Genomic DNA, 15,686 nt, shown 5'->3' on the forward strand with positions numbered 1-15,686 from the left:
GAATCCTCTGGTATTCAGAGTTAATATTACATGTTTCGTATTGAGCTGAAAATACACGGATTTGTCCCATACTTCAGCTACAATTAAAAAAAAGACAAAAAGCTGGAGTTATTCTGTGTCTTTACGCTGTCAGCTGCCTCTTCTTCTCTCATTCTCCCCCCTCCCTCTCCTGCTGCTACTTCAATCATGAAACTGAGCAATGATCAGCTGATCAGCGTTTCTGCCGCAAGTCCCGTCTTTCTTGCTTGTTTATCTCCCGCTTTGCGCCAGAAAGAGGAAACTAGCGGAGGTCGTGTTAAACAGCAGAAGCGCCTTTAAACTTGATAAGCTGTTGTTAGAATTGATTTAATATTACTTTCTAGTATCAGCTGATGTTTGTTGGAGCCATAAAAGCTGCTGGTTATCTGGTGAGAGGGAAACATAAAAAGGCCAGGTAGAGCATTAACAGGGAAAGGGGGGCACAAAGAAATACTTTTCTTTCTTATTCTCATTTAAAATTTCTAGCTTTTAATAAATAATTATCCAAATCTTACAACCAAAGTTTTCATCTGATGTCAAATGTATAGAAATCCATTATTGTACATAGTAAGTTTTTTTCAGGGTCCCAACATAATTTCTTCAGAAGAAAGTACTGTACATGATGCCAGTATTTTCCCACATTTTCTAGATACTGTACTAGTACTTTGTGTAAAATGCCATCAAAAAGTCAGTTAAGTTTTATTCTTTCTCACCTGTCTTTCTGTCTCCTTTCACTTTTTAAAGGTTGCCATGTTAGAAAACATATTTTGCCCTGCCATGCTGTTTATTGATGTGGTAAATAAATAGTTTGTGAAAATATCACTAAATCTGTCATTTATTATTTTTAATATTCAGTAATGGTCATGTCTCACCTCTAGTCTTCTCTGTCTTAATTTCAGGTTTCCACCATATGTTTTATGATTTTTTTTGTCCCAGTCCAGCCCTGCCCATCAGTATTCTTCAGCAATGGTTACAGCCCATAGAAATCCACTGATGTTCAGTGAGTCCCTTTGATACATATTTAGACCTGACTTAGGGGTGAATTTGCTGGGATTGGTGACTATGTTGCATGTTTTGAATAATCTTACTCAGAGTAGACTTTTGGTGTAAGCTGATAGTGAAAGAAAAAAACTTAAAAAGCTGCTGTGGTTTTAATTTTCCAAGAGAGGTAATGCACACAGTGCAGAGACAAGCGCACGGGGGATATCCAAATTCTAGGAAGGCAGTCTGCTGCTGTACACAGGCGGATTCTTCTCAGTCATAGTTCTTAACAACTTGACTGTTTTCTCAAATCACACAAAGAGTGCTGTTCCCATTCTGGGAAGTCTACTCATTGGTGTAGGCAGCTCTTCAAATTATAAGTAGCTATATATGAGCAGCTATATTAGCTTTGACTTAACATATGTTAAATAGTATACTTTCCTGTTTTAAAATTTATGATGGCTCAAAATTCAAACCTTACAAATTAAAACCCTGAATCATCACCACTTGTGTGAACTACAAGGGTGCCATCATTTTTCTTTTCAATCCATTAAGTGCTATTTTACACACTGAGCAAGAAAGGAAGTAAGCTCTTCATGGTGACCCCAGAAATTTTAATTTATCACTTTCTAGCATATGGCTGACACTGCTCGACATCTTACAGTGCAGTATAAGAGTCCCGCCACAAGGAGACACTAAAGGCTTTCAAACAACAGTTTCTGCTTCCAAAGCGGCGGCACAGATGTTTTGCTTTGGAACGAGCTTAAACAATTGAGTTGAATTACACAAGTTATTCATATTCAATAAACCTGTAAAATTTGTGTTGATAAAATATGATTGAAACATGTTTTGGTGAAGTAATTTGAGCTCTTGGAATATTTTAATCCTTCACAATTTTCACACTTTATTCCAACACTATTCAGTGACAAACAAACAAAACACTACATTTTCTGAAATATTTGTGGGGTTTTCTTGTTTGTTTTTATACTACTTGAAAACTAAAGTGACCCTCCAATGTGATGACAGTGCCAGCAGTGGCCCACAGCTCATTTAACGCTTTCTCCTAATTGGCTCATAATAGTCTCTCATATGTACGAACTATGTAGGCTATCTCTATTTTGAAATAATGAGTGAGCAATGAGAGCATCTCCTCACTGTGTACTTTACTGACAACAGGACAACAGGGAATACAGAGAAACTGACTGAGGACTTTTTCCAACTGGTGCCAGCAGAACCACTTCCAGATCAACACTCCGAAAACCAAGGAGCAGGTAGTGGACTCCACCTACACCAGTGAATATCCAGAGAATGGGCATTAAGATAGCTGACTCATATAAGTGATCTGACCAATAAACTGATCTGGAGTAACAACAGAGAGTCCATGTACACAAAAGGATAGAGACGGATGTATTTGCAACAGAGAAGTCTTTTGGAAGGGAGGTTCGGAAGGTTGCCGGTTTGAGCCTCGGCTTGGAAAGTCTCGGTCGTTGTGTCCTTGGGCAAGACACTTCACCCGTTGCCTACTGGTGGTGGTCAGAGGGCCTGGTGGCGCCAGTGTCCGGCAGCCTCGCCTCTGTCAGTGCGCCCCAGGGTGGCTGTGGCTACAATGTAGCTTGCCATCACCAGTGTGTGAATGGGTGGATGACTGGATATGTAAAGCGCTTTGGGGTCCGTAGGGACTAGTAAAGCGCTATATAAATACAGGCCATTTACCATTCTAGGACTCTTTGGTGGTATTGTCCATGTTTTATGGTGTGGTCTGCTGGGGATAGGAAGAAACTGAACAGGTTGATCAAGAAAACTAGCTCTGTTCTGGGATGCCCCCTTGACCCAGTGGAGGTAGTTATCTCTGTCAGATAACAGCTCCCACCCCATACAGGTCACTATGACAACACTAAGCAGTCCCTTCAGTGACAGGCTGCTGCACCCACAGTGTGCAAAGGGGACATTTTGGAGGCCTTTCCCTCCAGCTGTTGTCAGATTGTACACTGCACAACAGCAGTGAATGTACACCACATATGCACACACACTGGGCTCTTTACATATATCAGTGTGCAATACTAAATACCTGCTACTATTAACACCCAAACACTGCACTATGAAATGTTTCATTCTTCTTCTAATAGTAATCTGTATTATTGCATCATATATATGTATATGTATGTATACAGATATATATAGATAGATGGATATAGATATATAGACTTAAATATATAAGTACATATCTGTTTCTTAGTCTATATTTCTTCTATTTTTGCATTATTGCTGTCAGGTATGCTGCATGTGTTCATTTGTTCCTGCCTTGTGTACTCTGCTGCAGTAACAATTTGAATTTCCCCAACTCTGGGACTAACAAAGGTTATCTTATCTGAAATGTATCTAAGCCCAGCTGATATCTGGCTACATTTTCTGGTGAGCATCCAAATCACACTGGACTGAGGTTTACACACTGTATAATGCCTGATTTCTTGTAAATATTTAACAATGGCCTTATGAAATATATATTGATAAAATGTTTACCAGGCCACAGTGAACAATGAAAAATAAAATTAAAACAAATAATTAAAAACACTGAAAGACACTCACAAATATATTTTGTAGAGATGACGCATTTGTCTTAACCTGGATATGCTGCACCATCCAGATGAAGACGTGAGCCAAAGAGCCTCTAAGTTTCATTTAATGAACTTACCTTTTCCTACATATGAGAAATGAGCTGGTGTGAAGTAAATCGGGTTTTGTATATCTGTAGCCTCAGATGAGCATGAAATTTCATTTTTGACTTGACCTGCTTAACAGCAGTCTCAAATATTAAAGTCTTGGTGTTAGGATGTGGAGGATGTGCCTGAAATGTTTGTTAAAACAAATAACTGGACCTTACTTGTTAAGCTCAATGTTCTTGCTGTCACATGGAGAAATCAATGTTTTTTCCCTAATAAATATACATTAATTTTAGGCAGGGCTGGACTGGGACAAAAAATCAGCCAGCATTTTGACTAGAGACCGGCCCACCAGGTATTATAGGAAAAACCATAAAGCCTTTGAATGAAAACAAACGTCGTTGCGACAGTGATGTACACTGTCTTGTTGGTACATATGTATCAATCTAATAAACTTAAACCTACACCATCCTCCCTATTCTGGTATTCTAAACAGTACTAAACCCAAAGACTGCTTGGTTGAGTTAACTTCCTGAACGATCTACAACATATGGTGGAAACCTGAAATTAAGACAGAGAAGACTAGAGGTGAGACATGACCATTACTGAATATTAAAAATAATAAATGACAGATTTAGTGATATTTTCATAAACTATTTATTTACCACATCAATAAACAGCATGGCAGGGCAAAATATTTTTTCTAACATGGCAACCTTTAAAAAGTGAAAGGAGACAGAAAGACAGGTGAGAAAGAATAAAACTTAACTGACTTTTTGATGGCATTTTACACAAAGTACTAGTACAGTATCTAGAAAATGTGGGAAAATACTGGCATCATGTACAGTACTTTCTTCTGAAGAAATTATGTTGGGACCCTGAAAAAAACTTACTATGTACAATAATGGATTTCTATACATTTGACATCAGATGAAAACTTTGGTTGTAAGATTCGGATAATTATTTGTTAAAAGCTGGAAATTTTAAATGAGATTAAGAAAGAAAAGTATTTCTTTGTGCCCCCCTTTCCCTGTTAATGCTCTACCTGGCCCCATGGCAAAACTTTGCTAGACCCGCCCCTGCACAGTTACCAGCTGTCAGCTACATAAAAAAGGATCCTGGTGTAAGTTGTCTCTCAGAAAGAGTTCATAGCTTTCCTTCAACCCATTCATGTCACCTAAAAGTTAAACCTGTTTCTCCATCACCTGTTCAGCTCTGATGATTCAGTAAGGACATCTCCTGGTTTCATCTTCATGTTTCCCTCTCACCAGATAACCAAACCGATATCATAACCAGCAGCTTTTACAGCCGTGGCTCCAACAAACATCAGCTGATACTAGAAAGTAATATTAAATCAATTCTAACAACAGCTTATCAAGTTTAAAGGTGCTGCTGCTGTTTAACGTGACCTCCGCTAGTTTCCTCTTTCTGGCGCAAAGCGGGAGATAAACAAGCAAGAAAGACGGGACTTACGGCAGAAACGCTGATCAGCTGATCATTGATCAGTTTCATGATTGAAGTAGCAGCAGGAGAGGGAGGGGGGAGAATGAGAGAAGAAGAGGCAGCTGACAGCGTAAAGACACAGAATAACTCCAGCTTTTTGTCTTTTTTGTCGGCTGTAGCCCCCTGGGTGGGGTCACGTAATAATAGAAATTCTGTTTGAAATTACTTACAAGTTTGCACAGATACATGTTTAAATAAATGTATTTTATTTATATAAAAAGTGAGTTAAAATTTTAAAAAATGGAGATGGTTAAGATTGTGATGTTTCTCTTTACTCTGACCTACATTTACTGCTCTTGTAGTAAAATATGTGTCTCAATGATAGGTGTGTCACACATTGGACTTAACACTTTGCACATGACTCGGTAGCATTAGTGCTTTATACCGACCAACCTGTGTTGTTTGCTTTTTGAATAAAATTTTCAAGGAAAAGCATCAGTCTCTCTTGTATTGATTGCAGATTGGGTAGGTCCTTGCAGATTCTCTGGTTTTTAAGTGGACTTTTTATGTTTTAAAAATGGAGTTCATCATTTGGTTTTCTCTTACATATTTACACTGACCTGCTTACTATTGCTCAGGTTATCTGTTGGAAAAATCTACTAATAGACTGGTTGTCTTTTAAAAGATCCTGGGAACTTCTGCAACTTCATGTAACGGTAAAAAGTGTGACAACCAACCCCAGTCTACCCTATACAAATATGTTATTTTTAAAGATATGTAATTAATTATTTATTGGGATGTTTTTACTTTATTTTTTTAATGCACAAGAGTCCATGAAATGCTTTTAGCTAATGCAGCGTTACATGTCATTATGAATTAAGAACCAAAATGCAAGTGAATAATATAACAATGGGTAGTCTGCTAGAGATTCAATAAAATAAGACCGGTGCACACATTTATAGCTTGGTATGTGAACGCAGAACAAAGAGGAAGTGGCACCTACCTGGCAAACTAGAAAGAATGAGTCTTGTTAGGGATAACCTTTTGCTCAGGGGAAAATGAGTATTTTATGACAGCACCCAATCCAAAATGCCTTCTGGGATGTTTATTCAGACTGTGGTGTATTTACCACAAAATATAAAAATCTCCTATATTCTTCAAAATCAAAAAGTCCATGTTACAACTCACAAAAACAACTAAACCAAATAAAAAATTAAAAACTAAATAAGTCAACATGTATAAAGACAATAAAAAGTTCAAAATCTAATCTTACAGAACCCAGCACTGCTGGATGAGCAACCTGAATAGCTCTAATGTATTTCTACTTGATCTAAGTAGGTCTAGGTCATGCTATTTTCAGTTTTGGCTGTATTTTGTTGGAAAACATTGTTCTTTTCACTCCATACTAATTATTTGAGCTTTCCTTACTTGTGTTGTGGAAATTTATTAACAAAACCTGCAGACACGATGAGCAGTTAAAACCCAACACTTTATTTCCCATGCATGAGGAGAGATGTCAGTCAGGGGGCACTGAAAGTCGTCTCTGACAATGAACAGTTCAGGTCCCTTTTAAACACTGTCACAGAACAAAAGGCTTTTACAGTTGCAGTTCACACCTTGGCTCTAAACAGAAAACTCTCTATCACCTGTGTGAATCTCCCCCACTCTGGGGTCAAGTCTTCCTGTGTGAGCTTCCGTCTCCTGGGAGACATTCACCAACAACGGACTGTTCTCTCTGTTGAGGTCAGGAAAGCGATTCCGCTCCCTGAAGACCAACACAGAGAGACTGAGGAGGAGCTTCTTCCCGCAGGCGATACGGTCTCTCAATCACACCACCACACAGTACTGACCCACACATATAGTTCTTACACACACACTGGACATTCTGGACATTGTTTTCACCTCATCACTTAAATCACTTTAAGCATATTTGCACTGCACAGGACACTAAATAATGTGGATTGCACAACACTGGACATTATATTCTTCATTTCCAGTTAATACTAGAAAATTTTATCTTATTCTTTCCCAGTTAAATTTACCCTTCATTCTAATTTGTGTTGTACAGTTATCTCATTTTTAACTTAATTTTTATATTTTATTTTATTTTATTCCTTCCTAGTTAAATTTACCCTTTTTAATTTTCATATTTATTTCCTATCTTATTCATAGCCTTTTCTTTTTTTTCCTTTAGGTCACGAGCAGTTGTCTAAGTATTTCACTGCATATCGTACTGTGTATGACTGTGTATGTGACAAATAAAATTTGAATTGGAATTTGATTTCTCACCGTCTGTTTCCCAGCATGAATGAGGTGTGAACCAGACATACTAAACTAAATAACATGAAAGCATTTCACCAAGACAATACATTAAAGGACAATACGCTAAAGAGAAATCCCACAACACTTGTTATTTTGCAGATAAACTGCATTGTCATACATACAGTGACGCAGGGATATATAATCATTTAAACTCATCAAAAGCAAACAGCAACAGCAAATTCAAAAGCCCATGAGCCACGCATCCGAGTCCCAGTTATATATAGTTTAGCATTTTAAAACCTTTCTCTTTTGATAAACATGGTGGTGATTTTAGTTTGTGGCAGCAGCTAAAGCTTGGCTGAAGCAGGGTCACGCAACAGACCAGTGAGACTGGAAAAGAGAAAAAAAAATCAAGACGTTGCAGTGATCCAGGGAAAGTAAACCTGAATGAAACTCTGGTGGGATCCTAAGTGATCTGTGCATAAATAAATCCCTGTAAACCTCAACAGACTTTTAAATCCATGCTTGACTGCAAGCGTTTATTTAACATGTTCCCGTCTGCTTAAATAAAGTTGTTTTTTTGTTTATATTCGGCCTGTCATTGCTCACAGCTGAGGTAAAGACGGTTAATGAGATACCGACTGTTATTTGTCCGCGAGGAAGTAGCTAATCCCCTGCTGACCTCTCTGTGCTGCAGACCGTGCGGAAGCGCTGCTCGGTATAGCACCTGTGAGCCTCAGTATCCTCCGTATCTGGCATCCATTAATTTAGCTTTTTAGTTTTAGGATGGAGGAGCTGAGGTGCAGCTCCCCTGTGCTTAAGTTGGACCTGAACAACTTCGACTCTCCCGGAGCAGAGAGCAACCGACATGTCTTAACGAACCCTCGCTCGCTTGAGTCTTGCGCTCGGCTGGGTGTAAAACCGGTTCAGCTTCTAATTAAATCTCTAAACGACTTCATTGCTGAGCGACAAGACACGCCGTTTGAGACAATGAGAGTCGTGCATGAATCTTATGAAAAGGAGAGGCTGAAGACTTTACAAAAGTGTGGCCAGGAACGGCTGAGGATTATCCAGACAGCCAGGGACAGGCTGCCATGCAGCAGTAAAGCCTCAGGCTTGGAGGTGTTGCCTGACACCAGACTGGAAGAGCGCTCAACAGAAATGCCCTATGCAGATCTCTGCTCTGAAAAGAAGGCTGTTAGCAGGTCCTCCTGCTCTGCTCCTAGTAAAAGGGATCCAGAGAGGAGCACATTGTGCAGCTTCAACCTGGGAGACCTCATACACTCCCCAGCTACCGAGAAGAAGCTGAAGAGGCTCACCAAGAGCATCCAAAAGCAGATGTGTGTCACAGTATCGGAGAGAGACCAGAAGATAGCTGCTCTGATGCTGGTGAAGCATGAGGAGGAACAGGCTCGTTTGAAGCTCAGCCAGCAGGAGGAATGGGAGCGACAGGAGGCCCGCAGGCAGGAAGAGGCCCAGCAAGTTCAGGCAGAAAAAAAGAGGAGGAAGAAGCTGAAGCGGAGTATGAAACGCTGGAACGAGGAGCTGGAGGCCCGCAGGAAGCTGAGGGAGCATCGAGAAAAAGAGAAAGCAGAACGGCTTAAGCAGGAGGTGCTGCTGCAAGAAGACCGATGGAGAAGGCTAAAAGAGGAGGTGGAAGTGTACCGCAGGGCAAAGATGCAGGGTACACAGAAGGAGGTGGAAGAGCGCAAACGCTACCAGGAGAAGCTGCTGAGCGAGAAGGAGGAGGCGGGGAAGAGGGAGCGAGAGAGGGAGAGACAGGTGGCAGCGGAGAAGGAGGAGAAGGTCCTGAGGAGCAAGATGCTGAAGGAGAAGGGGGAGCGGAAGAGGCTGCAGAAGGAAAACCATAAAGAGCTGCTGAGACACATCTTGCTGAAACACCAGGTTGAGCTGCAGGGGGAGGAAGAGGAGGCGCAGAGGAGGAGCACACTGGAGAAGAAGTTGCAGCACTCCTGCGAAAGGCGTGCCAAGTCTGTAGAGGCACGACTCGAAGAGCTTCGGGAGCGGGCTGCCCGGGAGGAGGAGATGAGTCAAAGAGTGCAGCTGAGGGCCGAGCTGCAGAGCGTCCAGCAGCTCACACACAAGCAGATCCTGGTCCAGCTGAGCCAGAGACGCATGGAGAGAGCCGCCCTGCACGCCTCAGCGCAGCACAGACGCAGAGCTCAGCAAACCCGGCAGAACAACAAAAACAGGCAGCTCTGCCACCAGAGGCTCAGAGAGGAACTACAGAGAGAGGAGGAGGCAGCGAGGAGAGTCAGAGAGAGCTGCATCTCCACAAAGGAGCAGAAGAGGGAGCGGCTGAGAAGGCAGCGGGAGCAGATACAGGAGGAGGCCCAGAGGCTGGCTCGGGCCTCCTTTCACATGAGGGAGAGAGTGAGGCAGCAGACGCACAGCCGGACCTTTGATCAGATGGCGCTTGAGGCTCAGCTGACTGCGTCTTTAAACCGCATGAATCTGTGAACTCTATTCAGACTCAGTTTTGCACCTGTACACTCACCCAGAGCTGCTTAGAAAAGGAACTGCAGTCAAATAATAGCTCCAGAGACTTCCAGAAATACTGAGACACATCACTGTTATCTGCACTCTGAATGTAAATGAATTTAAACTCATTATAAATGGTCCCCGAGATGCAAGGGCCCTTGAACATCATATCAGAGCTGTTCTTAAAAAATCATTTTTGTCCATTGTAATGACAGACACACAAACATTTGGTGATTTTAATAATCCAAAAAGTCAACTTTTTATTTGATAGAGTGCAGTAGCTGGGATACAGTTTCAAAGACTTCCAAACGGTTTCATTTCATTTTATTTAGTGGAGGTTAACTGCTTAGATCAGCAAGACCTCTGAGTGACCTCCTGTCAGGGTAAACTTTACAGGCACCATTGTGTTTCCTCAACCATTTGTGTCCAGTACTTCACAACAGTGTATTCATTTATATTTGACCCCTGGCTAGTTCTTAAGCCTGAGATGAGATTGATTGTGTAGTAACACATGATATGCAACCCACATTCAACTAGTGACAACAAATATAACCATCCGGCACTTAAAGATTGATGGCTAGAGCGTTTAGCTGTTAGTAGACTGCAAATAAGAGGGGAGGGGATAGTCTGCGGAGGTCGGAAAGGAATCAAAGTGCAGTCCTACTCCAATGCTCTGAATGAGCTATGAAGACACGAGAGGCCAGAGTTAATGTTTGCTAAACCACGGTGTTGCCCGTTTTCCTGTTAGTCTGACCACTGCTAGTGTGTTATAAAATCTTTATACCACTTGAAGATTTTTATTATGTGCAAGATTCAAACAGAACAACGCTGTATCACTTTAATGGTAGGCCATAACAGATGTTTGATTTCACCATTAGCAGCGTGATCATGTATGTCACATTTTTAATAATTACATGAACTGTAAACGGGAGCACTTCCTGTATTCAAATTGGGGTCACATGTAGGACAAATCATCAAAGAACTTCAAAGAACTCTCTTTTCAGACAATATTAAAGAAATCTTTATTCTCATGGCATGGTATTCAACTTAAAAACAAAAGAAATTGCAGCAAATGAGCCCTGATCAGGGAGTTCATAAAAACACTGGATTTTTTTCTAGTGGTGTTCCACCAATGGCAAGCTTCCACCGAGGGTCAGAGTGGAATTTTCCACCAGTAGGAGGAAACAGGATGCGATCAATATTTATCAGACTGAAACAAAACTTAAATAAGCAACACTGGACAGCATCAACCACAGACAGTGATTTAAGGCATCCTTAAAGACAAAGGAGGTTTTTTTTTTAAAGTAGTTAAAATCTAAGTCCTTGGTTGAATCAGGGTATTTGGTGGCCTGTCATTTATAAACCCAAAAACCTTCCTTTTGGCTAATACTCCTTTGTCATGTCTTCTGTGGTCACTTCCAAAGGTTTGTAGAGCAGATGGGTTACATTTATGGAAACCTAATTGGTCTCTAACCTGTGCATGTGTTTTCATATGGGTTCATACATGAACTGTGTTTAGAGCTTAATGAATAAAGGACAAATTTAAGTGTAAAATATCTTAACTTTAAATTTTAATTTCATAGTTTTTCTATAGTAAACCAATCTCAAGATATTTAGTGTAGCTGTTAAAAGGGGAATTCTGCTCCACACGTTAAACATAAGTAAACAAGCTTTAGGTCAGTCGATGCTGCAATCTACAGCGTTGTGTGACAAAAACAAAAAAGAATCAAGTAAATAAATAAGCCATTATAAAACCAGAAGACATTTCACGCGTTTCAATATTTCACATGTTGCACACACTAAAGGAGCTGAAAGACGAAAGGAAGGAAAGTAAAGGTAAATATTGCTCTAAGTGGCAGTGAGTCAGTAAAACATCTGTAACCTCCAGAATCTGCTTGATAGTTCTTGATACGTACCTCACCTGCTGCCAGGAACCCGTCTCCGTCTAACGTATCACCTAACATGAGAGTTGCTGGACCAGTTTACCGGTTGGTCTTCTCATTTGGCTGCAGTTATTTCCACTTCACATTGAGAGGTTCAAACCTTTGCCCCTTTTCTGTGTTTGGATGTTCTCCGCGTGTCCCTGGTTTTGTCCCAGTCTTATTCCACACTGCACAAGCATGAACGCTGAGTCAGAGAGATCATTCTAAATTAGCGTTAGCTGCAGCTGTGAGTGTGAACAGTTGGTTGTGCCTCTGTGACAGCAGACAGACGGTAACCTGTCCAGGCTGCCTCTCACTCGACACGATCCCCACCATAAACCAACTCAGACCAACAACATTATAAAAAAAAACTTTGTAGTTTGTATTATTGCACATTTATAATCTGAAAATCCGGCCATATTTTCAAACTCTTAGCCGTAAAATACAATAATATAAAGTGTACGCCCTAGAGACCTTATTTTCTAGGTGAGAGAGTATCGAATTATTTGGTTGTTCCTGTAAATCTATTCACCTTTCGGGATATTTAATACCTCAACATGCCTTCAGCGGACCATGGAAACAAATGAGAACTGTTTCTGCTTTCTCTGAATGGAAACTCAATTCAGCTATGAAAAGATATTAGTTACCTGATTCTGTATCACCTCCCGGAAAGCCATATGACACCCAAACAACAGCCTGGCACAAAGTTACACTGAAATAAGAGGACCAAGGTAGACTCTGTCAAAGCCCATTTTGTCTTCCGATCATTGTGGCATACAGTACAGGTGCTCAGAGTTTTCCTTTCACCCCCTTTTAAAATAAATTGCCCTCATGTTTTCTTTTAGTCATCGTGCAGTCCGAGGGCCAGCAACATCGGAAGCCCCACACCGATGATGAGGGTGAGGCTCTCCAGGAGCCCCAAGTGTCTCTGCTGGTGGGCTTCGGCTCCAGACTGCTGCTCGGAGTCCAAGGGCAGCTCATCAGTCCTGCTGCTGCTGATCTCAGGGAGAACATGCACCGTGGCCACATAGAGAAACGTCCCCGCTGAGAAGAGCATTCCCACTCCTGTTGCACTGAGCTGATTCTCAGATGAGCTTCCAGACTGCAGACACAGCACACATCAAGTTAAATAATTCAGAAACAGCAACCGTCTAGTCACTGGGATTTAATGAATTTCCTTTCAAGCAGACACGACTGTCAGATTGTGCTTTCTTACTGCATGTAATATGAAGTAAGTGGCAATAGCAACTATAGGCGCTGCAGCTGAAAAGGCCAGTAAGTGTCCCTGAATGAACTTCTTCTGGAGGCCACCGTGCATCAGAAAGGAGACCAAGCCAAAAGCGGCGGGCGCCTAAACAGGAGACGGGAAAGACGGTCAATGGCATCGTGCTCGTCACCCAGACATCTGTTCATTTCAATGAGACGTTCTCTCACCTTGTGCAGAATCACAGCAAAAAACACTACAACTTGTACGGTCACTTGACCTGTAGCCACAGCAGCACCCAGAGCAAATCCATCAGCTAAAAGCAAACAAAGAGATTATTACTGTGATGGTGCAGCTACTTCTTTTATGGGGATTTGTATGGGTCTCCGGTCTTTAAGATCTGCATCATGGATGATTGCTGTTTGATTTGTGACTGCTGTCAAGCTTGGTTGTCCCCGTTTAAATAACTTTAAAGTTAGATCCTGCAGGCTGTGCTGCAGAATCACATGCCGAGTCACACGGGGGCATAAGGAACGTTTCCTTGTAAACTTTCCACCCCTGTGTCCTCGAAGCCAGCGAAACAGTGCGTCTCAAGCAAAAGCAAGAGAATAAATATGCAGAGGAGAGGTTTGGCTGTGTCACGTACCTGCAGCGTGAATAACCAGGCCCAACGTGGCCGTGAGGTGGACGCTGTTGGACAAACAAGTCGTCCGGTCTGAAATTAGACATCGCACACGCTGAGGTGGTTAACAAATCTGTGGAGGCAACGCTCTGCAATGTAAAGCTGGCGTGAGAGTTCTGACAACTTGCCGCGTGTGGAAAGGTAGCTTCCTATCTGATCCACGACAAACATGAAGGTGAACCCGAGCGTCAAAGCCACCCCAATGAGGAACCGAGGTGGGAGGCCTCTCTCTGCCATGTGAGTAAGTGTCCCATTTTCTTTACTGGAATTTAGACCGGATGACACATCAGAGGATGACGCTGGAGACGGAAGATGAAGAACAGAAAGAGCTTTTGATAAGCTTGTTTTTGTTGTTTTTACAGAGAGCAGCATTTTCATCTCCCACCTGCCTCATCAAACATCTGGAGGCTACAATCAAACACATGCAAATTTGGTGGGTTAGCACACCCACATAAACACAAAGCTTGCACAGCAACCATTCTGCTTCGTTTTCATGTGCATGTTTGAGCTTTCCTGCTCACCTTTCCACGAGTCTTCCAGCAAACCCACTCCCTCTGGGATGGTGATGGCCAGCGCTGTCCCACACAGCAGACCTGCCCCCAGGATGGAAACGAACTGCAGGCTTTTCTAGGGTTAAGACACGTGATTTCAGCAGATGACTGAGATTCCCCTCACAAGTTCTAGTTGTTCAGCAAGTTTCCAAAACAACAGCCTTGCGCATTATGAGGGCACGACAAATAAGACAAGATGAAGTAGATCCAGATAGTCCGCTATAAACAAAGACTGTGGGAAATCACTTACCTCAGACAGTCTGAACAACAGTGGGATGAATCCAAGGATCAAGGAGCCTACAAACATCGCCACAGATATAAATGTAATAATCAGCCCTCCGTCCATGGCGACGACTTCTTCCTAACACAAGTATTTACCCGGTTCGTCCCTTTGCTTTCATTTCAGCGTTAGCTCCTACTGAGATCCGGGACGGTGTGCGTTCTCATTGGGTCGCTGGAGTTTAATCTCTACCATCAGACAACACCAGAATGCTGTTCTGCCTTTCCACGTCGCACCGCCGTGGCCGCCCCCCCTCGTTTGCTACACAGCTGCTTCCCAAGCAGCAGCACCAAGTGTCCGACAGCGAGAACTGCAACCTGAGTGGAAGCAAAACTCCATTCCTCTGTGCCCCAGTTAAACATAACCCAGGCCGGTTTTGACAGGGTGGGTTAAATATTTTCTGGAGAGGTTTTACGCGCCCATCTTACACTGTAGGACAACACATCTGTTACACACATTAGCCAACTTTTCTTTCTACAACGGCGTTAATTGCATCTTTTAGGGCTTCGATTGCGCAATTGTTCACCACCTGTTTTCAGCTTGGAGTAACATCTCAATCTCAACAAAGTACTCCCAGACCACACTAAGTGGACACTATAAAGAGCACAGTGAGTGTGTTAAAGACGAATTCCTTCACAACGCGAGGCTCCTGGAGGAAGAAGCGGGAGTGCAGGTCACTGGCAGGACAGGTTACATAAGAAGTCGATACACTCCTTTTTGCATACCACTAATATAGTTTAGTACGTAAGTAAAGTTTATTTTAATAGCCATTGACATAAAAGTTACAAAGCACTGTGCAGCAATTAAAACACGCTATCAAAAGAGAGAGTAAAACACAACAAGAAAAATGTATAGAGGGCCACAAGTGCCAAAATAAATTACATAAATTAAAAAATTAAATTTCATTATTCATTGAAATTGGAAATAATTCTTATAAATGAAATGAACAGATGTTTAATTATTTAAATATTTATTCATTTCCAATTGAAATTAATTCACTACACATTTAATTAAATATTTAATATGTCATTTTCTGTATTGGCCTGCCATACAGTTCAAAAGTGAGAAACAGATTGAGACAGAAAGGTGCTTTAGTTTGAGTGTTTCAGAAATGGCTGAATAACCATCTCTGGGGTTTACAGAAAATGGTCAGAAAACGAGAAGTGAGCAGCAGTTCTCGA

The 15,686-nt window shown here is 41.7% G+C and overlaps 2 protein-coding genes across 3 annotated transcripts; one reads left to right on the top strand and one right to left on the bottom strand.

Annotated features, from left to right (window-relative positions):
* The first annotated feature begins 8,071 nt into the window (after positions 1 to 8,071).
* On the top strand, positions 8,072 to 9,870 carry LOC102777141 (uncharacterized). The gene has a single exon (XM_006806962.3). The coding sequence runs from the start codon at positions 8,151 to 8,153 to the stop codon at positions 9,843 to 9,845; it is 1,695 nt and encodes a 564-aa protein (XP_006807025.2). The 5' UTR covers positions 8,072 to 8,150; the 3' UTR covers positions 9,846 to 9,870.
* A 732-nt stretch (positions 9,871 to 10,602) lies between these two features.
* unm_sa35587 (un-named sa35587) lies at positions 10,603 to 14,739 on the bottom strand. 2 transcript variants are annotated; one of them, XM_006806958.3, is made up of 7 exons: positions 14,476 to 14,739; positions 14,196 to 14,301; positions 13,803 to 13,973; positions 13,639 to 13,707; positions 13,223 to 13,308; positions 13,005 to 13,139; positions 10,603 to 12,890 (listed from the first exon to the last, which is right to left on the bottom strand). In XM_006806958.3, exons 1-7 carry the CDS (start codon positions 14,569 to 14,571, stop codon positions 12,630 to 12,632), a joined length of 924 nt encoding a protein of 307 aa, XP_006807021.1. In that variant the 5' UTR covers positions 14,572 to 14,739; the 3' UTR covers positions 10,603 to 12,629. The 2 variants fall into 2 exon arrangements, with proteins under 2 accessions (XP_006807021.1, XP_087706421.1); XM_087850295.1 differs by having other exon boundaries at positions 13,639 to 13,682; positions 13,778 to 13,973.
* Positions 14,740 to 15,686: the final 947 nt, after the last annotated feature.

The sequence above is a fragment of the Neolamprologus brichardi genome, chromosome 13, assembly GCF_056152115.1.
Source record: "Neolamprologus brichardi isolate AB-2024 chromosome 13, ASM5615211v1, whole genome shotgun sequence".
In the NCBI taxonomy this organism is placed as follows: domain Eukaryota; kingdom Metazoa; phylum Chordata; class Actinopteri; order Cichliformes; family Cichlidae; genus Neolamprologus; species Neolamprologus brichardi.